Raw genomic sequence first — 26125 nt, 5'->3', positions numbered from 1 at the left:
CTTTCAAAGTTTCTTCAAGTGCAGTCTCAAAAACCATGAAGTGCTATGATTATACTGGCTCTCATGAGGACCGCCACAGGAAAGACTGAGTTACCTCTGCTGCAGATGATAAGTTCAATAGAGTTAACTGCACCTCAGAAATTGCAGCCCAAATTAATGTTTCACAGAGTTCAAGTAACAGACACATCTCAACATCAACTGTTCAGAGGAGACTGCGTGAATCAGACCTTCATGGACATCAATAAGAAGAGAAGAAGAGACTTGCTTGGGCAAACAAATACGAGCGCTGAACATTAGACTGGAGGATATCTGTCCTTTGGTCTGATGAGTCCAAATTTGAGATTTTGGGTTCTAACCGCCGCGTCTTTGTGAGACGCAGAGTAAGTGAACGGATGATCTCCGCATGTGTGGTTCCCACCGGGAAACATGGAGGAGGAGGTGTGATGGTGTGGGATGCTTTGCTGGTGACACTGTCTGTGATTTATTTAGAATTCAAGGCACACTTAACCAGCATGACTTCGACAGCATTCTGTAGCAATACGCCATCCCATCTGATTTGTGCTTAGTGGGAATATCATTTGTTTTTAAACAGGACAATGACCCAACACAGCTCCAGTCTGTGTAAGGGCTATTTGACCAAGAAGGACAGTGATGGAGTGCTGCATCAGATGACCTGGCCCCCACAATCAAACAACCTCAACCCAATTGAGATGGTTTGGGATGAGTTGGAGCGGCGAATGAAGGAAAAGCAACCATCAACTGCTCAGCATATGTGGGAACTCCTCCAAGACTGTTGGAAAAGCAGTCCAGGCGAAGCTGGTTGAGAGAATGCCAAGAGTGTGCAAAGCTGTCATCAAGGCAAAGGGTGGCTACTTTGAAGAATCTCAAGTATATTTCGATTTGTTTAACACCTTTTTTGGTTACTCTATGAATCCATATGTGTTATTTCATAGTTTGGATGTCTTCCCTATTATTCTACAATATAGAAAGTAGTAAAAATAAAGAAAAACCCTTGAAAGAGTAGGTGTGTCCAAGCTTTGGACTGGTACTGTATATGCTCCGAATCTATTTACAGAAGATATAGGCCTACTGAGAATTGATATGTACAGCAGAAGATATATAGGAGTAAGCTATGTGATGAATCCAGTGGGCCCTGTATTAATAAATACGCAGTGTGTATATACAGTGTAACTAAAAAAAATCGTATTTTGTTGCATTACAATGTTGCATTACAACCTGTAATTTAAATGGATATTTCTTTGGATTTCATGTAATGGACATACACAAAATTGTCACGTCTAATCAAGGTGGGTGGAATCAGGCGCAGAGAGCAGATAGCGATATGAAAGTTTTATTCTCCGGTGAACAAGAAACACGGTCAACCCAAAACACACAGGGTGAATAATCCAACATAGGATAAAAGACGAACCGGAGAATAAGTACACAAACACACAGGTGAAACCAATCAGACAAAACCAACAGATACACGAATAGGGAACGGTAGTGGCTAGTAGGACGGTGACGACGACCGCCGAGCACCGCCTGAACGGGCAGGAGAGCCAACCTCGGCGGAAGTCGTGACAGTACCCCCCCCCCCCCCCCGACGCGCGGCTCGCAGTGCGCGGCTCCCGCAGTGCGCCGCCAACGTCCTCGAGGACGACCCGAAGGACGAGGTGCTGGGCAATCCGGGTGGAGGCGGTGGAATTCTATCAGGAGAGAAGGGTCCAAAATGTCCCTCACCGGAACCCAGCATCTCTCCTCCGGGCCGTACTCCTCCCAGTTCACGAGGTACTGTAGGCCCCCCACCCGGCGTCTCGAATCCAGAATGCCTCGAACTGTATACGCCGGGGACCCCTCGATGTCCAGAGGGGGCGGAGGGACCTCAGGCACCTCACCTTCTTGCAGGGGACCAGCCACCACCGGCCTGAGGAGAGACACATGAAACGAGGGGTTAATACGGTAATATCTAGGAAGTTGTAACCTATAACACACCTTGTTTATTCTCCTCAGGACTTTGAACGGCCCCACACACTGCGGCCCCAGCTTCCGACAGGGCAGGCGGAGGGACAGGTTTCGGGTCGAGAGCCAGACCCTGTCCCCCGGTGCAAACACGGGGGTCTCACTGCGGTGCTGGTCAGCGCTCCTCTTCTGCCGTTCTCCCGCTAACCGTAATGAGTCCTGAACGGCTTTCCAGGTGTCCTTGGAGCGCTGTACCCATTCCTCCACCGCAGGAGCCTCGGTCTGACTCTGATGCCATGGAGCCAGGACCGGCTGGTAACCTAACACATACTCAAAAGGAGACAAGTTAGTAGAGGAGTGGCGTAAGGAGTTCTGGGCTAGTTCGGCCCATGGAACATACCTTGCCCACTCACCAGGCCGGTCCAAAAATAGGACCGCAGAAACCTGCCCACATCCTGGTTTACGCGCTCCACCTGCCCATTACTCTCGGGGTGAAAACCTGAGGTTAAGCTAACCGAGACCCCCAGTCTCTCCATCAACGCCCTCCACACTCTGGACGTGAATTGGGGACACTGATCAGAGACGATGTCCTCAGGCACCCCATAGTGCCGGAAGACATGGGTAAACAAAGCCTCAGCAGTCTGCAGGGCCGTAGGGAGACCGGGCAACGGAATGAGACGACAGGACTCATACCGATCCACAACGACCAGGATCGTAGTACTTCCCTGGGACGGGGGAAGGTCGGTAAGAAAGTCCACTGATAAGTGTGTCCACGGCCGTTGTGGAACGGGGAGGGGTTGTAATTTCCCTCTAGGCAGGTGCCGAGGAGCCTTGCTCTGAGCACACACTGAGCAGGAGGATACATAAAATCTCACGTCTTTAGCCAGTGTGGGCCACCAGTATCTCCCTCTCAGACTCTGCACTGTCCTCTTGATACCAGGATGACCCGAGGAGGGAAGGGTATGAGCCCACCGAATCAGCTTGTCCCGGACCACCCTCGGCACGTACTTGGTCCCTACTGGACAGTTAGGAGGAGCCGGCTCTGACCGTGAGGCCCTCTATCTCAGCGTCAACCTCCCATACCACCGGTGCCACGAGACATGACGGTGGAATGATGGGAGTTGGCTCAACTGACCGTTCCTCGGTATCATAGAGGCGAGACAGTGCGTCAGCTTTGGTGTTTTGGGAGCCTGGCCGATATGTGAGGGTAAACTGGAACCTGGTAAAAAACATGGCCCATCTAGCCTGACGTGGATTTAGTCTCTTAGCTGCCCGGATGTACTCAAGGTTACGATGGTCAGTCCAGATGAGAAAAGGGTATTTAGCCCCCTCAAGCCAATGTCTCCACACCTTCAGAGCCTTGACTACAGCTAACAACTCCCGGTCCCCCACATCATAGTTTCGCTCCGCTGGGCTGAGCTTGCTCGAAAAGAAAGCACACGGGCGGAGCTTGGATGGCACGCCCGAGCATTGGGACAGCACGGCTCCAACCCCAGCCTCGGACGCATCCACCTCCACTATGAACGCTAAAGAGGGGTCCGGATGCACCAACACGGGCGCATTAGTGAACAGCTCCTTCAGACGACTGAAAGCTCTGCCCGCCTCTGCTGACCAGCGCAAGCGCACCGGTCCTCCCTTCAGCAGTGAGGTGATGGGAGCAGCCACCTGACCAAAACCCTGGATAAACCTCCGGTAGTAATTGGCAAACCCTAAAAACCGCTGCACTTCTTTCACCGTGGTCGGAGTCGGCCAATTACGCATGGCTGTAACACGATCATCCTCCATCACCACCCCGGAGGTGGAAATACGATACCCCAGGAAGGAAACGGACTGTTTGAAGAACTCACATTTCTCCGCCTTGCAATACAGGTCATGCTCCAGTAGTCGCCCAAGTACCTTGCGCACCAGAGACACATGCTCCGCGCATGTGGCAGAATAGATCAAGATGTCATCAATGTACACTACCACTCCCTGCCCGAGCAGGTCTCGGAGAATCTCATCTACGAAGGATTGGAAAACGTCTGGAGCATTCTTCAATCCGTATGGCATGACGCAGTACTCATAATGACCAGAAGTAGTACTAAATGCAGTTTTCCACTCATCTCCTCCCCGGTTACGTACCAGATTATACGCGCTCCTCAGGTCCAGTTTTGTGAAGAAGCGCGCCCCGTGAAATGATTCCATTGCCGTAGCGATGAGAGGTAGTGGGTAACTAAACCCCACTGTGATGGAATTTAGACCTCTATAATCAATACACGGACGCAGACCTCATCCTTCTTCTTCACAAAAAAGAAGCTCGAGGAGACGGGTGATATGCAGGGCTGAATGTACCCCTGTCCCAGCGATTCAGAAACATATGTTTCCATCGCAACTGTCTCCTCCTGGGATAATGGATACACGTGACTCCTAGGAAGTGCAGCATTTTCCAGAAGGTTTATCGCGTAGTCCTCTCGACGATGAGGTGGTAATTGGGTTGCCCTCCCTTTACTGAAGGCGATAGCCAAATCGGCATATTCAGAGGGAATGCGCACGGTGGAAACTTGGTCTGGACTCTCCACCGTAGTCGCACCAACGGCAACTCCTATACACCTACCTGAACACTCCTCTGACCACCCCTTAAGAGCCCCCTGTCGCCAGGAAATCACCGGGTTGTGTTGAGCTAACCAGGGAACCCCCAACACCACTGGAAACGCAGGTGAATCTATAAGGAACAGGCTAATCTGCTCCTTATGATCACCCCGCGTTACCATGTCCAGCGGCACCGTAGCCTCCCTAATTACTCCTGACCCTAATGGTCGGCTATCTAAGGAGTGCACGGGGAAAGGTCGATCTAATGACACCAGGGGAATCCCTAGCCTTAACGCAAGCCCACGATCCATAAAATTCCCAGCTGCGCCTGAATCGACTAGCGTCTTATGCTGTAGAGAGGAGGAAAACCCAGGGAAAGAAATCAATACAAACACATGACCGACAGGAAGCTCTGAATGAGTTTGGTGCTTACTCACCTGGGGTGATCGAGCAGTGTTCCGCCTGTCCTCCCGACTCCTAGACGAGTTCCTCCAGCACCGGTCGGACGTGTGCCCTCGTCGACCACAACTGGTGCAGGAGGACACTCCTCCTCCGGTCCCCCTCGAAGCTGTACCTCCTAATTCCATAGGTATAGGAACAGGGGGGCTGTGGATTGGAAACGACAGGACCTGATCCGAACGCCCGCGAGCAGCCAGCAGGTTGTCGAGACGGATAGCCAGATCGATAAGTCCATCCAGTGTGAATGTGGTGTCCCAACATGCCAGCTCCCTGCGGACGTCCTCCCTGAGACTACATCTAAAATGATCAATCAAGGCCCTGTCGTTCCATCCTGCTCCTGCTGCCAAAGTCCTAAACTCAAGGGCAAAATCCTGTATGCTCCTCGTCTCCTGACGCAGGTGGAACAGCCGTTCACCCGTCGCCCGACCCTCGGGTCGGGCGGCGGGTGAACAGCTCGGAATCGGCGGGTGAACTCTGGGTAATTATCCTTAGCCGAGTCCGGACCATTCCACACTGCGTTGGCCCACTCGAGGGCTCGCCCAGTCAAGCAGGAGACGAGGGCGCACACGCTCTCCTCTCCAGAGGGAGCAGGACGCACGGTAGCCAGGTATAGTTCCAGTTGAAGGAGGAAACCCTGGCACCCAGCCGCCGATCCGTCAAACTCCCGTGGGAGTGTCAGCCGAAGAGCCCCGGAGCCAGATGTGGTCGCAGAAACAGGAGGTGATGGAGAAGGGGTTGCTAGAGATGAGGTGGGGAGGCCACTCCTCTCCCATCGATCCATTCTCTCCATCATTTGGTCCATAGCAGAACCAATCCGGTGAAGCACGCTGGTATGATGGAGGACCCTCTCTTCCATCGATGGGAGAGGAGACGCTGCTGCTCCTGCTGATTCCATGGTGGTGCGGGATTCTGTCACGTCTAATCAAGGTGGGTGGAATCAGGCGCAGAGAGCAGATAGCGATATGAAAGTTTTATTCTCCGGTGAACAAGAAACACGGTCAACCCAATACACACAGGGTGAATAATCCAACATAGGATAAAAGACGAACCGGAGAATAAGTACACAAGAAACACCGACAGACATAGATGACAAATAAACAATCCCGCACAAAACAAGGGCGGGACAACCTACATTATATACAGACACTAATTAACTAAACAACACACAGGTGAAACCAATCAGACAAAACCAACAGATACACGAAAAGGGATCGGTAGTGGCTAGTAGGACGGTGACGACGACCGCCGAGCACCGCCTGAACGGGCAGGAGAGCCAACCTCAGCGGAAGTCGTGACACAAAATAGTCCAAATTGGTGAAGTGAAATGAAAAAAAGTACTTGTTTAAAAAAATTCTAAAAAGAAAAAAACAGAAAAGTGGTGTGTGCATATGCATTCACCCCCTTCGCTATGAAGCCCCTAAATAAGATCTGGTTCAACCAATTACCTTCAGAAGTCACACAATTAGTTCAATAAAGTCCACCTGTGTGCAATCTAAGAGTCACATGATCTGTCACATGATCTCAGTATGTATACACCTGTTCTGAAAGGCCCCAGAGTCTGTAACAAAACTGAGCAAGGGGCGCCACCAAATGTTACCATGAAGACCAACGAGCTCTCCAAACAGGTCAGGGACAAAGTTGTGGAGAAGTACAGATCAGGGTTGGGTTATAATAAAATATCAGAAACTTTGAACATCCCACGGAGCACCATTAAATCCATAATAAAAAAATGGAAAGAATATGGCACCACAACAAACCTGCCAAGAGAGGGCCGCATACCAAAACCCACTGATCAGGCAAGGAGGGTATTAATCACAGAGGCAACAAAGAGACCAAAGATAACCCTGAAGGAGCTGCAAAGCTCCACAGTGGAGATTGGAGTATCTGTCCATAGGACCACTAAGCCGTACACTCCACAGGGCTGGGCTTTACAGAAGAGTGGCCAGAAATAAGAAAAGAAAAAAGCAAACCCGTTTGGTGTTCGCCAAAAGGCAGGTGGAACGAATTGCAAAAATTGCTGAAGTTGGAGACATATCTCCCTCACTAACTTTAAGCATCAGCTATCTGAGCAGCTTACCGATCGCTGCAGCTGTACATAGCCCATCTGTCAATAGTCCATCCAACTACCTACCTCATCCCCATATTGTTTTTATTTACCCCTTTCATTTTTCCACATTTTGTTACTTGACAGCCTTATTCTAAAATGTATTAAATCGTTTTCTTCCCCCCAGAGATGTTCTATCTGGTTCAAGTCCGGGCTCTGGCTCTGAATGTCCTCTGGCAAGGACATTCAGAGACTCGTCCCGAAGCCAATCTTGCGTTGTCTTGGCTGTGTGTTTAGGGTCGTTGTCCTGTTGGAAGGTGAACCTTCGCCCGAGTCTGAGGTTCTGAGCACTTCAGAGCAGGTTTTCATCAAGGATCTCTGTACTTTGCTCCGTTTATCTTTCCCTCAATCCTGACTAGTCTTCCAGTCCCTGCCACTGAAAAACATCCCCACAGCATGATGCTGCCACCACCATGTTTCACCGTAGGGATGGTGGCAGGTTTCCTCCAAACGTGATGCTTGGCATTCAGGCTAGAGAGTTCAATCTTGGTTTCATCAGACTAGAGAATCTTGTTTATCATGATCTGAGAGTCCTTTAGGTGCCTTTTGGCAAACTATAAGTGGGCTGTCATGTGCCTTTTACTGAAGAGTGGCTTCTGTTTGGCCACTGTACCATAAAGGCCTGATTGGTGGAGTGCTGCAGAGATAGTTGTCCTTCTGAAAGTTTCATCTCCACAGAGGATCTCTGGAGGTCTTTCAGAGTGACCATCGGGTTCTTGGTCACCTCCCTGACCAAGGCCCTTCTCCCCCGATTGCTCTGTTTGGGCGGGCGGCCAGCTCTAAACGTCTTCCATTTAAGAATGATGAAGGCCACTGTGTTCTTGGGGACCTTCAATGATGCAGAAATGTTTTGGTACCCTAACCCAGATCTGTGCCTCGACACAATCTTGCCTCTGGGCTCTACAGACAATTCCTTTGACCTCATGGCTTGGTTTTTGCTCTGACTGGAACTGTCAACTGTAGGACCGTATATAAACAGGTGTGAGTCTTTTCAAATCATGTCCAATCAATTGAATTTTCCACAGGTGGACTCCAATTAAGTTGTAGAAACATCTCAAGGATGATCAATGGAAACAGGATGCGCCTGAGCTCAATTTTGAGTCTCATAGCAAAGGGTCTGAATACTTATGTAAATAAGGTATTTCTGTTTTTCATGGGGTATGTTTTTCATGGGGTATGGTGTGTAGATTGATGAGTACAATTTTTTATTTAATCCATTTTAGAATAAGGCTGTAACGTAACAAAATGTGGGAAAAGGGAAGGGGTCTGAATACTTCCCGAATGCAGTCTCAAAGGTGCAGGGTAGAGTACCAAGTGGTAATCGGCTAGTGACAGTGTCTAAAGTTCAGGACAGGCCGGAGGTTAGCTGGTGATGACTGTTTGACAGTCTGACTGCCTGGAGATTGAATCTGTTTATCAGACTCCAGGTCCCAGCCTTGATGGACCTGTACCGTCTCCTTCTCCTGGATGTTAGCGGAGTGAATATGCCGTGGCTCAGGTGGCTGAAGTCCTTATTCAACAAGTTTTAGTGCAATTTACAGCCGTATTAGTTGTATGTTACATTCTATTCTATTCATAAACCCATATATTCTATTCTATTTGATTATTTTTGCCTATATTAAAGGCCTGTTAATATGTTGAAGCTGAGTAGAGACGTCAGAGACTAGGTAAGCAATGCAGAATATACTGGTTTGGTATATACAACTGGGCCAGTAGACCTACAGGCATGTGCTATCACTATACTATACAAAAAAAAGGTAAAGTCCTTATTGTACCTACATGTAGTGTGGGTCGTGCTAAAGTACAAGTACCTGTATATGTTCTTTATAGAACATACATTGGTACTGTCTTCAAGCGAGTCTAAAGGGGAAAGTCACCAGTGTGCGCATTTATCCTCGTGCGCACTTGGATCATGCGCCAAAAGGCCAAGAGAGAGCGCCAAAAGCCAAGTTAAGAAGCGCGAGCTGACCCATCACACTCTCTCCAGTCTCTACTAGCTCACTCAAAAAGTCAACTCAACTCCAGGAGGAATAAAAACCGGCCAGTCTATAAGATTGACAATATTTATATCAATGGAATTCACCATTGATTTTGAAGTGATTTACAAATCTAGGCTACCCTGTGAGATGTATTTAATTGTTACTGAATTATTTACTCATTTGTTTAGGTTTCTGCTTTAATCAAGAATAACATAAGAGTGCATTTATTATTATTATTATTTATTATGCCTTGATCAAGGGCATATCGTTACTTTTTCATTAATAGGCTACATGGAGACGCCATCAATTATTGGACATGGAAATGTTAAAAGTCATGGAGAAGTCATGACATTCCATCTGTCAAAATGTGTATGAACCCTTAACAGTGAATAATCAGAGCTCTTTATAGCGTAATGTAATTTGTGAATTTCAGTTAACACATGCTAGTCTAATGGACCGACCACTTCCATCCGTAATCAAGTACTGACACAAGCAAACCATGAATGAAGAAATCGCTTATGGCAATTTCCTACAGCCTACCTTACTGAATATTGCGCATGGGCTTTAGGCATTTCGGACTTCATTCCATACTATTATTAGGATATGACTGCATTGTTATTGATCTATAAAACATACACTAGACAAGCTATTATGATGAGCCTACGTGTTCATATTGGAACGGTGTTATTATCATGAACATGTTCTATAGTATAAGCTTATACCATACATTTGATTCCCTCCCAGTACAAATAAAAATTCGGGCGGAGAGACCCGGGAGCATGCATTCCGCGGCTGTGAGTCGGCGCCGGTGTTCAGGCGGTGCCTGCCAGGGTCTGTGGCAGCAGTTTGCAGTGGAGAGAGCCCTGTCTGTCAGCAGCACCCACTGTAGAAATGGCGGAGGGGGAGTTGGACGTCGACTCGCTGATCGCCCGGCTATTAGAGGGTGAGTTTATCAAAGCCTTTACCTTCTTTATTTTACATTTCAAATCAAGGCGCTGGCCATTGCGTTGCGGTCTGAAACCCTGTCCTTGTAGTGGTTAGTTTACAACAGGAGGCCCTGGTTCGAGGGAAGGAGAGCCCGGAGTTGAATAGGACTATCCGGCACTTATCAGAAACACAGGCACACCTATACGTTTAACACCCCCTCTTTCTGCAGTTGTGCAAAGTACTTAAGAAAAAAAAATTGAAAGTACTACTTGAGTAGTTTTGGGGGGTATCTGTACTTTACTATTTATATTTTGGACTACTTTTACTTTTCTACATTCCTCAAGAAAATATACTTTTTACTCCTTACATTTTCCTTGACACCCAAAAGCACTCCTACATTTTTTTATGCTTATCAGGACAGATAAATGGTCCAATTCACGCACTTATCAAGATAAAGTCCCTGGCCACCTGTAAATGTAAAAAATATATATGTAATAGAAAATGGGGCAGTCTGGTTTGCATAATATAAGGAATTTGAAATTATTTATACTTTTACTTTCAATACTTAAGTATATTTAGCAATTACATTTACTTTCAATACTTATGTATATTTTAAACAAAATACTTTAAAACTTTTTACTGGATGACTTTTACTTGAGTCATTTTCTATTTCACTCTTGGCATTCTCTCAACCAGCTTCACCTGGAATGCTTTTCCAACAGTCTTGAAGGAGTTCCCACTAATTCTGAGCAGTTGGCTGCTTTTCCTTCACTCTGCGGTCCAACTCATCCCAAACCATCTCAATTGGTTTGAGGTTGTTTGATTGTGGAGGCCAGGTCATCTGTTGCAGCACTCCATCACTCTCCTTCTTGGTCAAATAGCCATTACACAGCCATGGGGGGTGTGTTGGGACATTGTCCTGTTTAAAAATAAATTAAACTCCATTAAGCGCAAACCAGATGGGAAGGCGTATTGCTGCCGAATGCTGTGGTAGCCATGTAGGTTAAGTGTGCCTTGAATTCTAAATCACTGACAGTGTCACCAGCAAAGCATCATCACACCTCCTCTTCCATGCTTCATGGTGGGAACCACACATGCAGAGATCATCCGTTCACCTGCTCTGCGTCTCACAAAGACATTTGGACACATCAGACCAAAGGACATATTTCCACCGGTCTAAAGTCCATTGCTCGTGTTTCTTGGCCCAAGCAAGTCCCTTCTTCTTATTGGTATCCTTTAGTAGTGGTTTCATTGCAGCATTTCGACCATGAAAGCCTGATGCATGCAGTCTCCTCTGAACAGTTGATGTTGAGATATGTCTGTTACTTGAACTCTGTGAAGAATTTATTTGAGGTGCATTTATTTGAGGTGCAGTTAACTCTACTGAACTTATCCTCTGCAGCAGAGGGAACTCTGGATCTCCCTTTCCTGTGACAATAATCATGAGAGCCAGTTTCATCATAGCACTTGATGGTTTTTGTGACTGCACTTGAAGAAACTTTAAAAGTTCTTGAAATTTTCCGGATTTACTGACCCTCATGTCTTAAAGTAATGATGGACTGTCGTTTTCTCTTTGCTTATTTGAGCTTTTCTTCCCATAATATGGACTTGGTCTTTTACCAAATAGGCCAATCATCTGTTTACCAACCCTACCTTGTCACAACACGACTGATTGGCTCAAATACATTAAGAAGGAAAGAAATTCCACAAATGTACTTTTAACAAGGCACACCTGTTAATTGAAATCATTCCAGGTGACTACCTCATGAAGTTGGCTGAGAGAATATCAAGAGTGTGCAAAGCTGTCATCTAGGCAAAGGGTGGCTACTTTGAAGAATAAAATCTACAATATATTTGTTTAACACTTTTTTTGGTTACTACATGATTCCATATGTGTTAGTTCCTAGTTTTGATGACTTCACTATTATAGAAAATAGTATAAAATCAAGAAAAACCCTTGAATGAATAGGTGTATCCAAACTTTTGACTTGTACTGTATATGTTGAATGAAAGGATATACTCTATTTTAGGAAAACTGAGTATTGAGTCAACAATCCTATCTCTCTCTCTCTCTCTATATATATATATATATATATATATATATATATTACACAGACAGACAGAGAGAGTAGGTGGTGGAAAAAGTACCCAATTGTCATACTTAAGTAAAAGTAAAGCTACGTTTTATAGAAAATGACTCATGTAAAAGTCACCCAGTAAAATACTACTTGAGTAAAAGTATTGGGTTTTAAACATACTTAAGTATCAAAAGTATAAATCATTTTCTTTGATTTTTTTTTTTACGGATAGCCAGGTGCATGCTCCAACACAGGACGTGTTTATTGAGTCTTCCATATCAGAGGCAGCAGGGATGTTCTCTTGATAAGTGTGTGAATTGGGCAATTTTCCTGTCCGCTAAACATTCAAAATGTAACGGGTACTTTTCGGTGTCAGGGAAAACGTATTAAGTAAGAAGTACATCATTTTCTTTTGGAATGTAGTAAAGTAAAAGTTGTCAAAAATATGAATTGTAAAGTACAGATACCTCCCCCCCCAAAAATACTTAAGTAGTATTTTCAAGTATTTCTGCTTAAGTACTTTATACAACTGCTACTCACATATTGTAAGAGGTAGAACAGCAGTCAATCGATCTCGATATACAGTTGAAGTTGGACGTTTACACGCACCTTAGCCAAATACATTTAAACTCAGTTTTTCACCATTCCTGACATTTAATCCTAGTAAAAATGCCATGTCCCAGGTCAGTTAGGATCACCACTTTTTTTTAAGAATGTGAAATGGCAGAATAATAGTAGAGAGAATGATTTATTTCAGCTTTTATTTCTTTCATCACATTCCCACTGGGTCAGAAGTTTACATACACTCAATTGGTATTTGGTAGCATTGACTTTAAATTGTTTAACTTGGGTCAAACATTTTGGTTAGCCTTCCACAAGCTTTCCACAATAAGTTGGGTGAATTTTGGCCCATTCCTCCTGACAGTAACTGAGTCAGATTTGTGGGCCTCCTTGCTCACACTTTTTTTCAATTCTGCCCACAAATGTTCTATAGGATTGAGGTCAGGGCTTTGTGCTGGCCACTCCAATACCTTGACTTTGTTGTCCTTAAGCCATTTTTCTACAACTTTGGAAGTATGCTGGGTGTCATTGTCCTTTTGGAAGACCCATTTGCGACCAAGCATTAACTTCCTGACTGATGTCTTGAGATGTTGCTTCAATATATCCACATCATTTTCTTTCATCATGATGCCATCTAGTTTGAAGTGCACCAGTCCCTCCTGCAGCAAAGCACCCCCACAACATGATGCTGCCACCCCCGTGCTTCACGGTTGGGATGGTGTTCTTTGGCTTGCGAGCCTCCCCCTTTTTCCACTGAACATAACGATGGTCATTATGGCCAAACAGTTTTATTTTTGTTTCAACAGACCAGAGGACATTTCTCCAAAACGTATGATCCTTATCCCCATGTGCAGTTGCAAACCGTAGTCTGGCTTTTTTATGACAGTTTTGGAGCAGTGACTTCTTCCTTGCTGAGTGGCTTTTCAGGTTATGTTGATATAGGAATCGTTTTACTGTGGATATAGATACTTTTGTACCTCTTTCCTCCAGCATCTTCACAAGGTCCTTTGCTGTTGTTCTGGTATTGATTTGCACTTTTTGCACCAAGTATGTTCATTACTAGGAGACAGAACGCGTCTCCTTCCTGAGCGATATGACGGCTGCGTGGTCCCATGGTGTTTATACTTGCGTACTGTTGTTTGTACAGATGAACGTGGTACCTTCGGGCGTTTGGAAATTGCTCCCAAAGATGAAGCAGACTTGTGGAGGTCTACAATTTTTTTTCTGGGGTCTTAGCTGATTTCTTTTGATTTTCCCATGATGTCAAGCACTGAGTTTGAAGGTAGGCTTTGAAATATATCTTCAGGTACACCTCCAATTGACTCAAATGATGTCAATTAGCCTATCAGAAGCTTCTAAAGCCATTACATAATTTTCTGGAATTTTCCAAGCTATTTAAAGGCACAGTCAACTTAGTGTATGTACGTTTCTGACCCACTGGATTTGTGATTAAATGAAATAATCTGTCTGTAAACAATTGTTGGAAAAATTACTTGTGTCATGCACAAGGTAGATGTCCTGACCGACTTGCCAAAACTCTAGTTTGTTAACAAGAAATTTGCAGAGTGGTTCAAAACCTAAGTGTATGTAAACGTCCAACTTCAACTGTGTCCGATGCCTAGTATTATGTCACTAAGGAAGCTGGGAAATGACCTTATGTATAGTCATCATAAAGAATTTAAGGAGGGCTGTGCTCCCCTTCTTGCATGCCAATTATTTTGTACAAGCCACAGAGCAATGGACAGACTTCTCTGTTCACGAGTAGGCACTTTTCACACTGTTAGGTACACCGTAACTCGACAGAATTTAGGTCTCAGCCATTTGGAAAGTCCCTGCTTGTGCAGAAGGCTACATTTTGGCAGTTCTTTCCTAAAGTTAAGAAGCTGATCTGGTAAACATGGCAAAAGAAAATATGTTGTGTTATTAATGCAACTCAGCATTCGAGTTTTAACCTTAAATCTACTGCATCAATAAGAATACTCTTAAGTGGTCCTGACCCAGTAGGTAACCTTTTTATCTTTCAAAGAAAGCCTTTTGTACCCATAGCCAGTGTTATGAGCAGATTTAGTTGGGGATGACGCCTCACTGAAGCAAGGCCAAATAAGATATTTCCAGATAGGTGTGGCTATGTGCTCTTTGGAACGGCCGTCAAAGTTACTGTTCTTCCTGTGTGTTTTGTAAACCTGTATATGGCCCGAAGTACTGATGTACAAACGTTGAATACACACACACACAGACCAGCAGACGGACACACACACACACACACACACACACACACTTAGTGGAATGTAGTCTCTGGACAAACAGAGAGAGAGCCAGTAGTGGAGAGGATGGATGTCTTCAGAACAGAGCCAGTTGTGCCCAGAGACTGAGCCAGAGGCAGGCTGCATTTTTGGCCAAGCGCTCCGTAGCACTGTGGAAATTCAGATGGGGCATTTTGCCTGATCTGTTCCTGAAGGCTTCTAGGTGTATGTGTGTGTATGTGTCCTACCAGAGACCTAGCAGGAGGAGAATTAGGCAAGCTAGCTTCATGCACTACTGCTAGCCCACTTTTTATCCTGTTGGCAGGAAAAACACTGAATGTCAACCCTTAAAGGTGCAATCTGGAGTTAAAGTGTCAAAACCGAACACCCTACCACTGTTTTGGTAAACAGATGAAGGATGTGTCTGGAGAAATGTAACCACTCTTAAATTTATAGACAGAGCTATGGATCCAAGGACTGACCATACTGTACATCACATATGTAATTTCAACCACGGTTTTTGTTGTTGTTGTTTTTTTTGTTTGAATTTTACCACATCCCCCAATGTCGTAGCATCCAAGTGTTTAGTAGCTACTACCTTTTCATCACCACAACTCCCCCTGGGATGATCTTGATTTATCCTCCGATTAGAACCGGCTTCCACAGCGCGCATCCAACCCGGAAGCAGCAAGCCGGCAGCCCTGGCAGATCTTGGTTACCGTGCACAGGCCAACCCAATGAGATGAGACAAGGATTTCCCACCGGCCAAACCCTCCCTAACCCGGTGACGCTAGGCCAATTGAGAGTCCAGTAGGCTGGCCTTCATTTCAACCAATTTAGGCTATACAGTGTTTGTTTACAGTTCATTGTTTTCAGTTCATCTTTGGGTTATGATAGTAAAATTTTTAACATTTTCAGATATTCTTCAAGAATCAATGGGTATTTATCAAAAATGTCTTAAAATGGTACCAATAGCAGTGGACACTGAGAACCGGGGGATTTCAAACACCAATGAACACATCCCAGGGGGAGGTCGGAGTATATGTTCACGGAGGTAGCTGGAAAACCATTAAATGTGTGTCTTCTGTGTGACACAAACACACGGCAGAGAAAGTGTGGCGGTACTGTCTCTCTCTCTCACATATACACATCTGTCTCTCTCTCTCACATATACACACTTCTATCTCTCTCTCACATATACACATATATATACTCTCTCTCTCACATATACCCACTTCTATATATCTATCTCTCTCACACACATACCCACTTCTATCTCTCTCTCTTGCTCACATATACCCACTTCTCTTTCTTCTTACCCACTTCTATCACATATACACTTCTATCTCTCTCTCACATATACCCACTTCTCATATACCCACTTCTCAGAGTATAATCTCTCACATATACCCACTCTATAGACGACATTATGAAACGAAACACGCGGACAAAAACAAGAATATGGACATGGAACAAAGGCTACAAAAGGCAGAGGACTTCTATTATAAACTTCTAGGCCTCATATACCCAATCTCGACAGGCTCTGTTCACAAAACTTCTAGCCAAATCACAAGGCCAGGCTGCTGTCAATACCCAGTTTTATTTTGGCAGAAGAGATCGCTAAATCAGCCCGGCCATTTACGGAGGGGATTTCATCTATATAAAAACTGCATGATTAAAGTTTATACCCACTTCTATATATATATCTCTCTCTCTTTACCCACTTCTAAAAATCTCTCTCTCTCACATATACCCACTTCTTTTTAAATGTGAGTCTGAGCAGAAACACCATTACCCACTTCGAGAGAGTAGACCAGTTGTCCATCAATCTAAAAGAGCAGCTTGTGAAAAAGGGAAAAGATTTCATTGCTGATGGTGCCTTGAATACCGGTTTCTTTCATTTAATGTTCATGTTATACCCACTTTTTATATAAACCCACTTCTATAATTTGTCTTTTGTGTCTGTATATAAAATTAAAGATTACTCACACATAGAGCCATAAGAAAATGTCTCACATATACCCACTTCTATATCTCCATTACCCACATATACCCACTTACTCTCTTTATTTATCTGATCATATTGGAATATATTTGTTAGGTTTTCACATATACCCACTTCTATATATATAGGTTCACATATACCCACTATATCTCTCTCTCTCACATATACCCATTTAAAATATTTTTCAATGAACATTATAACATATACCCACTTCGGCCACATATACCCACTTCTTGTAGCTCACATATACCCACTTTTTTATTTCTCTCCTCCATATCCATTTGACTTTACCCACACCCCTCACTGTACATGATGTCAAAATGATCATTTCATATAACCACTCTCTTTTTTTGTTGTTGTTGTTTGTTTACCCACTTCTTTTTTAATTTTACCCCCTTTTCTCCCCAATTTCGTAGCATCCAATTGTTTACCCAGTAGCTACTACCCACTTCCTTGTCTCATATCACTACAACTCCCTTCTACTCTCACATATACCCACGGGATAGGCGTATGTTGAAATATCATATATCCTCCGATACATATACCCACCATATCTCTCTCTCACATATACCCACTATATATATATGGTTCTCACATATACCCACTTCATCTCTCTCTCACATATACCCACTTCTATATATATATCTCTCTCTCACATATACCCACCTATATATATAGCATATACCCACTTCAATGTGTCGGACTTCTATATATATACACCGTGCACCATATGGCATACCTCACATTGGTTATCCGTGCACATATGCACTTCATATCTCTCTCTCATATACCCCATACTATATATATATCTCTCTCTCTCACATATACCCACTTCTATATATATATCTCTCTCTCACATATACCCACATCTCTCTCTCACATATACCCACTTCTGGTCTCTCACATATACCCACTTCAATATATATCCCTCACATATACCCACCTATAATATCTCCTCCCATAACCCCCGGACGACGCTAGGCCACATATGAGCATCCACGGACCTCCCAGTCGTCTCTCACATATACGACAGTTTCAACCACGTTTTGAGGCTATACAGTGTTTGTTTACAGTTACATTGTTTTCATAAACCAGTTCATACTTTGGGTTATGATAGAATATAATATTTTGAACTAAGCTCACATATACCCACTTCATTTATAAGTACTATTCTTCATAGAATCAATGGGTATTTATCATTCATTTAAATGTCTTATAAATGTATGTACCAATAGCAGAATACCCCATATTTTAATAGGCGCACAATCATATATCTCTCTCTCACATATCCCACTTCATCTCTCTCTCTCAGATATACCCCTCACACATATACCCACTTCTATATCTCTCTCTCACATATACCCACTATACACATATACCCACTTCTATACACACATATACACATATACCCACTTCTATATATATATCTCTCTCTCACATATACACACACATATACCCACCTATATATAACACATCCCAGGGTTGGAGGTTACCCACCGGGTTACTCCCTCATAATCGTTGCCTCACCTCTTTAACGGTGAGCCACTTCTATATATATATCTCTCTCTCTCACATATACCCACTTCCTCTCTCTCTCACATATACCCACTTCTATATATATATCTCTCTCTCTCACATATACCCACTTCTATATATATATCTCTCCTCTCACATATACCCACTTCTATATATATATCTCTCTCTCTCACATATACCCACCATTAAATGTCATATACCCACTTCTATATATATATATCTCTCTCTCACATATACCCACTGTCACTCTTCTCTATATATTACCCATATACCCACTTCTATATATATATACATATCCTTCTGGTGACACAAACACTTCTATATATATACGGCATATACCCACTTCATACTCACACCCAGTTGTATAAATGGCTCTCTCACATATACCCACTGGTTCACATCTGTTGCTCTCTTTCTTCTTTATCTCCATGTCTCTCTCTCACATATACACACTTCTGTCTATCTGTCTCTCACATATACCCACACTTATATCTCTCTCTCTCATATACCCACATATACATATACCCACTTCTATCTCTCTCTCACATATACCCACTTCTCTCTCTCTCACATATACCCACTTCATCTCTCTCTCACATATACCCACTTCTTTCTCTCTCACATATACCCACACTTCTCACATATCTTCTATATATCTCTCTCACATATACCCACTTCTATATATCTCTCTCTCTCACATATACCCACTTCTCTCTCTCTCACATATACCCATATACCCACTTCTATATCTCTCTCTCACATATACCCACTTCTATATCTCTCTCTCACATATACCCACTTCTATATCTCTCTCTCACATATACCCACTTCTATATCACATATACCCACTTCTATCTCTCTCTCACATATACCCACTTCTATATATATATCTCTCTCACATATACCCACTTCTATATATATCTCTCTCTCACATATACCCACTTCTATATATATATCTCTCTCTCACATATACCCACTTCTATATATATCTCTCTCTCACATATACCCACCTACTTATATATCTCTCTCTCACATATCTCTCTCTCACATATACTCACTTCTATATATATACCCACATTACCCACTTCTATATATATATCTCTCTCTCTCACATATACCCACTTCTATATATATCTCTCTCTCTCACATATACCCATCTCTCTCTCACATATACCCACTTCTCACATATACCCACTTCTATATATATATCTCTCTCTCACATATACCCACTTCTATATATATATATCTCTCTCTCACATATATCTCTCTCTCTCACATATACCCACTTCTATATATATATATATCTCTCTCACATATACCCACTTCTATATATATATATATCTCTCTCACATATACCCACTTCTATATATATATATATATATCTCTCTCACATATACCCACTTCTATATATACTCTCCATCTCTCTCTCACATATACCCACTTCTATATATATATATATATATCTCTCTCACATATACCCACTTCTATATATATATATATATCTCTCTCTCACATATACCCACTTCTATATATATATATATCTCTCTCTCACATATACCCACTTCTATATATATCTCTCTCTCTCACATATACCCACTTCTATATATATATCACATATACCCACTTCTATATATATATCTCTCTCACATATACCCACTTCTATATATATATATATATATATATACCCACTTCTATATATATCTCTCTCTCACATATACCCACTTCATCTCTTCTCACATATACTTCTCACATATATATATATCTCTCATATACCCACTTCACATATACCCATCTATATATCTCTCTCACATATACCCATATATCTCTCTCTCACATATCCCACTTATATATCTCTCTCTCACATATACCCACTTCTATATATATATATATACCCACTTCTCACATATACCCACTTCTATATATATATCTCTCTCTCACATATACCCACTTCTATATATATCTCTCTCTCTCACATATACCCACTTCTATATATATATCTCTCTCTCACATATACCCACTTCTATATATATATCTCACATATACCCACTTCTATATATATCTCTCTCATATACCCACTTCACATATACCCACTTCTATATATATCTCTCTCTCACATATACCCACTTCTATATATATATATATATATATCTCTCTCTCACATATACCCACTTCTATATATATATCTCTCTCTCTCACATATACCCACTTCTATATATATATATCTCTCTCTATATCTTCTCTCTCTCACATAACCCACTTCTATATATATATCTCTCTCTCACATATACCCACTTCACTCTATATATCTCTCTCTCTCACATATACCCACTTCTCACATATACCCACTTCTATATATATTCTCTCTCTCACATATACACCTATATATATATATCTCTCTCTCTCACATATACCCACTTCTATATATCTCTGTCTCACATATACCCACTTCTATATATATCTCTCTCTCTCTCACATATACCCACTTCTATATATCTCTCTCTCTCTCTCTCACATATATACCCACATATACCCACTTCTATATATATCTCTCTCTCTCACATATACCCACTTCTATATATATCTCTCTCTCACATATACCCACTTCTATATATACTCTCTCACATATACCCACTTCTATATATATCTCTCTCTCTCACATATACCCACTTCTATATATATCTCTCTCTCTCACATATACCCACTTCTATATATATATATCTCTCTCTCACATATACCCACTTCATCTCTCTCTCTCTCTCACATATACCCCCACTCTCATCTCTATCTCTCTCTCTCACATATCTTTTTCACACACGCACACGCACACGCACACACACCCACTTCTCTCTCTTTTTTTCAATTTATTTCACCTTTATTTAACCAGGTAGGCCAGTTCTCATTTAACCCTGCGACCTGACCAAGATAAAGCAAAGCAGTGCGACACAAACAACAACACAGAGTTACACATGGAATAAAGAAACGTACAGTCAATAACACAATAGAAAAAGTATATTCACTGTGTGTGCAAATGGTGTGAGGAGGTAAGGCAATAAATAGGCCATAATAGCGAAGTAATTACAATTTAGCAAATTAACACTGGAGTGATAGATGTGCAGATGATGATGTGCAAGTAGAAATACTGGTGTGCAAAAGAGCAAAAAATTAAATCTAAACTATATGGGTACGAGGTAGGTAGATTGGATGGGCTATTTACAGATGGGCTGTGTGCAGCTGCAGCGATCGGTAAGCTGCTCAGATAGCTGATGCTTAAAGTTAGTGAGGGAGATATAAATTTCCAACTTCAGCGATTTTTGTATTTCGTTCCAGTCATTGGCAGCAGAGAACTGGAAGGAAAGGCGGCCAAAGGTGTTGGCTTTATACCTGCTGGAGCGCGTGCCACGTGTGGGTACTATGGTGACCAGTGAGCTGAGATAAGGCGGAGCTTTACCGAGAAAAGACTTATAGATGACCTGGAGCCAGTGGGTCTGGCGACAAATATGTAGCGAGGGCCAGCCAACGAGATCATACAGGTTGCTGTGGTGGGTAGAGTATGGGGCTTTGGTGACAAAACGGATGACACTGTGATAGACTTCATCTAATTTGCTGAGTAGAGTGTTGGAAGCTATTTTATAAATGACATCACCGAAGTCGAGGATTGGTAGGATGGTCAGTTTCACGAGGTTATGTTTGGCAGCGTGAGTGAAAGAGACTTTGTTGTGAAATAGGAAGCCGACTCTAGATTTAATTTTGGAGATGCTTAATGTTGAGTCTGGAATGAGAGTTTACAGTCTAGCCAGACACCTAGAATATGTGGACAACTACAAATACCTAAGTCAGAACTGTCCAGAGTAGTGATGTTAACACAGTGTCCAAAGAAGGGCCAGATGTCTACAGAATGGTGTCTTCTGCGTAGAGGTGGATCAGGGAATCACCCGCAGCAAGAGCGACATCGTTGATATCTACAGAGAAAAGAGTTGGCCCAAGAATTGAACCCTGTGGTACCCCCATAGAGACTGCCAGAGGTCCGAACAGGCCCTTCGATTTGACACACTGAACTCTATCTGAGAAGTAGTTGGTGAACCAGGCGAGGCAGTTATTTAAGACACCAAGGCTGTTGAGTCTGCCGATAAGAATGTGAGTCGAAAGCCTTGGCCAGGTCGATGAAGACGGCTGCACAGTACTGTCTTTTATCGATGGCGGTTATGATATTGTAGTACCTTGTGCGTGGCTGAGGTGCACCCGTGACCAGCTTGGAAATGGTCAGTGATCTGCTTGTTAACTTGGCTTTCGAAGACTCTCTCTCTCACACACATAGACCCACTTCTATCTATCTCTCTCTCACATGTACCCACTTCTACCTATCTCAGTGTCTCTCTCACACACAGACACCCAGACAGACAGACAGACAGACAGAGAACACGTTGTGGTTTATTGATGGTGATGTGCAATAGGCAGGAACAGGGGGAGCCTGTGTTTCTACTGCATAGCTGGCTAACAGATCTAGTGATAAGAGTATAGTCTGCCCTCCCTCCTGTTGTATGACTAGAGAAAGCCTTCTGGCCGTATCATGTGGAAGGAGTAATGTAACGATACTTTAAAATAAGCTACTGTGTGTGTGTGTGTGTGTGTGTGTGTGTGTGTGTGTGTGTGTGTGTGTGTGTGTGTGTGTGTGTGTGTGTGTGTGTGTGTGTGTGATGAACTGTTTACATCAGTCCCATGCCTGTGGTCTTTGATGTCACGGCCACACACCCAAGAACCGAGGTTGTTTGACAGTTGTTCCGTCTGCTTTACTGTCTGTCTGTCCCTAAGCCACTGGCCTCTGGCTATATAGTACGGTCTCCTGATAGGTGGACTCTCTATCTCTCAGGGGGTCTCTCTCATTCTCCATACCGTACATATACAATACGTTTTCTTGTCATACTCTATCTGTGTTATTTAGTGCCTAGCTTTTGTCATTTTAATTTGCAAATAAATTCATTAAAAATCCTACAATGTGATTTTCTGGATTTTTTTTCTCCATTTTGTCTGTCATAGTTGAAGTGTACCTATGATGAAAATTATAGGCCTTTCTCATCTTTTTAAGTGGGAGAACTTGCACAATTGGTGACTGACTAAATACTTTTTTGCCCCACTGTACTATCAGTTGTCTATACTATCAGTTGTCTATACTATCAGTTTCCTATACCAGTTGTCTATACTATCAGTTGTCTATACTATCAGTTTCCCATATCACCATTCATTTTCATCTAGTGTGTTTTTATGTTTGTTTCAGTTTTGCATCCCCCCTCCCTTCTTCTCGTTAGCTTTATTAGTATGTGTGTAATATGCAAGGGAGCCAGCACTAACTATTCCACTGCATCTCTCTCTCTCTCTCTCTCTCTCTGTATGCCCACATGCCCTAGCTTACCAACAACATCCCAACAACAGCCTCTCTGTCTCGTTGCCATCACAGGTGGCCCGTGGCCCTTTTATAGGGCACAAACAACACCATTCGGCCGTACATGAGCATGGCGACCTGCAGTTAGAGCTGGAGTCATGTTCTGTTATTCTTGTTTACGGGGCATCAGGTGGGCTTTTTGTCTTCCTATTCATGAAGTGAACTGAGTTGAGTTGATAGAGCCTTCACTGTGGGGGCGCAGTGCAGCCATGGGGGATGTGTCCAAAATGACACCCTATTCCCTAGATAGTGCAGTACTTTTGACCAGGGCCCATAGGGTGCCGTTTGAGACACAAGCCATGCTGTTTGTGTCACTCTGGACCGAAACCTACTTGAGATCTTTACTTACTTGTAATCTTGAGTTGATGTCAACGGAAGATTTTCACGAAAATGTACGCGCATAAATGATGCTCATGGACCACATATTGGGATGTGTCCAAGTCCGTTCCTGAACTGAGCACAGTACAGTATACGTTGTATAGCTATGGTATCTAAGGTGTTGTTGTTGTTGTTGATGGTTATGATGGTGCTCTCTGTGAAGGGGTAGAGGATGGATGGATGTCCAGCAATGACAGTGAGGGTGGCGCTCCACTGTTGTGGAAACAACAATGGTGGTGCCTGTGTGTGTGGCCCGGTGGCGGGCAGTGCGGAGCGTCTCCCCCTGGCACCAGCCATGGCACAGCACTGGACTCGTGGAGGCTTTTCAGCTCGAGAGCTTTTCAGATAAACTGTTCTCATTCTCTAATCTCTCGCTTTCTCTCTCTCTCTCTTCATCCATCATTCTCTCTCCATCCACCACTTGATCTTTTTCTCTCTCCCTCACTCTCTCTCTCTCTCTCTATTTTCTCTCCCTCTTTCTCCATTTCTCCCTCCCCTCCTTACTTTCTTTCGCTCCACAATGACGGCCATTCACCACGACACTTCACAAAGAACAAAAAAGCACTCTGAAGAAAAACTAAGGGGAAAAACATTTCTGAAATGCCATGGAAAGCAGTTGGGATTTCTGCTTGACATTCCCTCCTGTTCTCGGACCCAGATTCGAGCCACTGCGTGTCCACTGTGGGGTCACTGGTTTCCATCCCGTGTGTGGGAGAGGAGGACGGAGGAGGTATGGCGGGAGTGGATGGGGGGGGGCAGCTGAGCCAGCCTGGCCTGTTGCCCGATGGGAGAAAGCAAGATGCATGGCAACAACAAAGTAGAATGGAGATGGAGACTGGCGAAAGGTCACAGAGTTTATTACCGTAGTTATTGTTCACTCGTGTGAAGAGACTGCGATGTTTTTGTGGACACCTTTAAGCCTTGATTGGAGTTTGAATATTTCTAGCTGGATTGGATGTAGAAAAAGCAAATATATTTCATCTGACAATACACTGTTAAAATGTATCTGTTAAAACCACACTAAAAAGCATTCCCATTCAGTGTGGTATGTCAGTGTGACATCAGTCTGAGTCGCCCTTTCTGCCACATAGTGAATGGGCTGACGTTGTGATTGGCCGACTGCAGCTGACAGGGGATGTATTGTTATGGGCCTCAGTCGTCATGGCTGCCAGTGGTGTGACTTGTTGTTGTTCTTGTCAGATTGTTGTTAAGTGAACCAGGCTAGCTAGTGGCTACAGGGCCGTAGTTACAGTACCTATGAGGACACCGAGGTCCGGACCTCGTAATTTATTTGAAGGAAATCAAATACAATTTGGGAACTCAGTCGGGGTCTCAACTTACTGTTGCGAGTTGGAAGAGTAGAATACACAAGGTGACATTTAGAAACTTGGTTGTGTGTCAGAAGTTTTCCTCTTATGTCACTCACTGACAGTCACTCAATTAGCCCATGTCAGTAAACATTATTTTTTTTAGATAGCTGGCTAGACTAACTAGACTAATTTAGGAATCTTAACTTGTAGTAATCATGGCCAAATTACCAACCAGGCCCAGGGGCCCTGACTTACAGGGGGGCCCCATTGATTTTCTTAGTCACTCTCACTTAGATATTATATTACTGCAACTTGGCATAAGTCATGGCAAAATGTGTAGAATTGCAGGACATGAGTTGTAAGAACTGCAACAACAACAAGTGATGTAAAAGCAAATGTATTTATTTACCTTTACCTTTGTTTATAAAGTACTTGTTCTGTTAACAGTTCCCTCTGTACGTATTAAACTGTAGCTTTTAATCCCAGAGTTAATGTGTAGTGGCTAGCTGTATAGCTAACAGGCTATGACCGCTATGTGTTTGTAGATCGACGAACGTGATTGAAGCTACAGAAGCTAATGT

The 26125-nt window shown here is 43.3% G+C and overlaps 1 protein-coding gene across 1 annotated transcript in view; it reads left to right on the top strand.

Annotated features, from left to right (window-relative positions):
* The first annotated feature begins 9866 nt into the window (after positions 1–9866).
* The window catches only part of LOC135510692 (serine/threonine-protein phosphatase PP1-beta catalytic subunit-like), a 31148-nt gene continuing 14889 nt past the window's right edge, over positions 9867–26125 (top strand). Inside the window, exon 1 of the mRNA XM_064931811.1 lies at positions 9867–10012. Within this exon, the coding sequence (XP_064787883.1) occupies positions 9961–10012 (52 nt within the window). The 5' untranslated portion in view covers positions 9867–9960. The remainder of the gene's footprint in view (positions 10013–26125) is intronic.

This window comes from Oncorhynchus masou, chromosome 23, assembly GCF_036934945.1.
Source record: "Oncorhynchus masou masou isolate Uvic2021 chromosome 23, UVic_Omas_1.1, whole genome shotgun sequence".
In the NCBI taxonomy this organism is placed as follows: Eukaryota; Metazoa; Chordata; class Actinopteri; order Salmoniformes; family Salmonidae; genus Oncorhynchus; species Oncorhynchus masou.
Note: the sequence above shows the minus strand (reverse complement) of the source record. Positions and strands in the feature narration are given on the sequence as shown.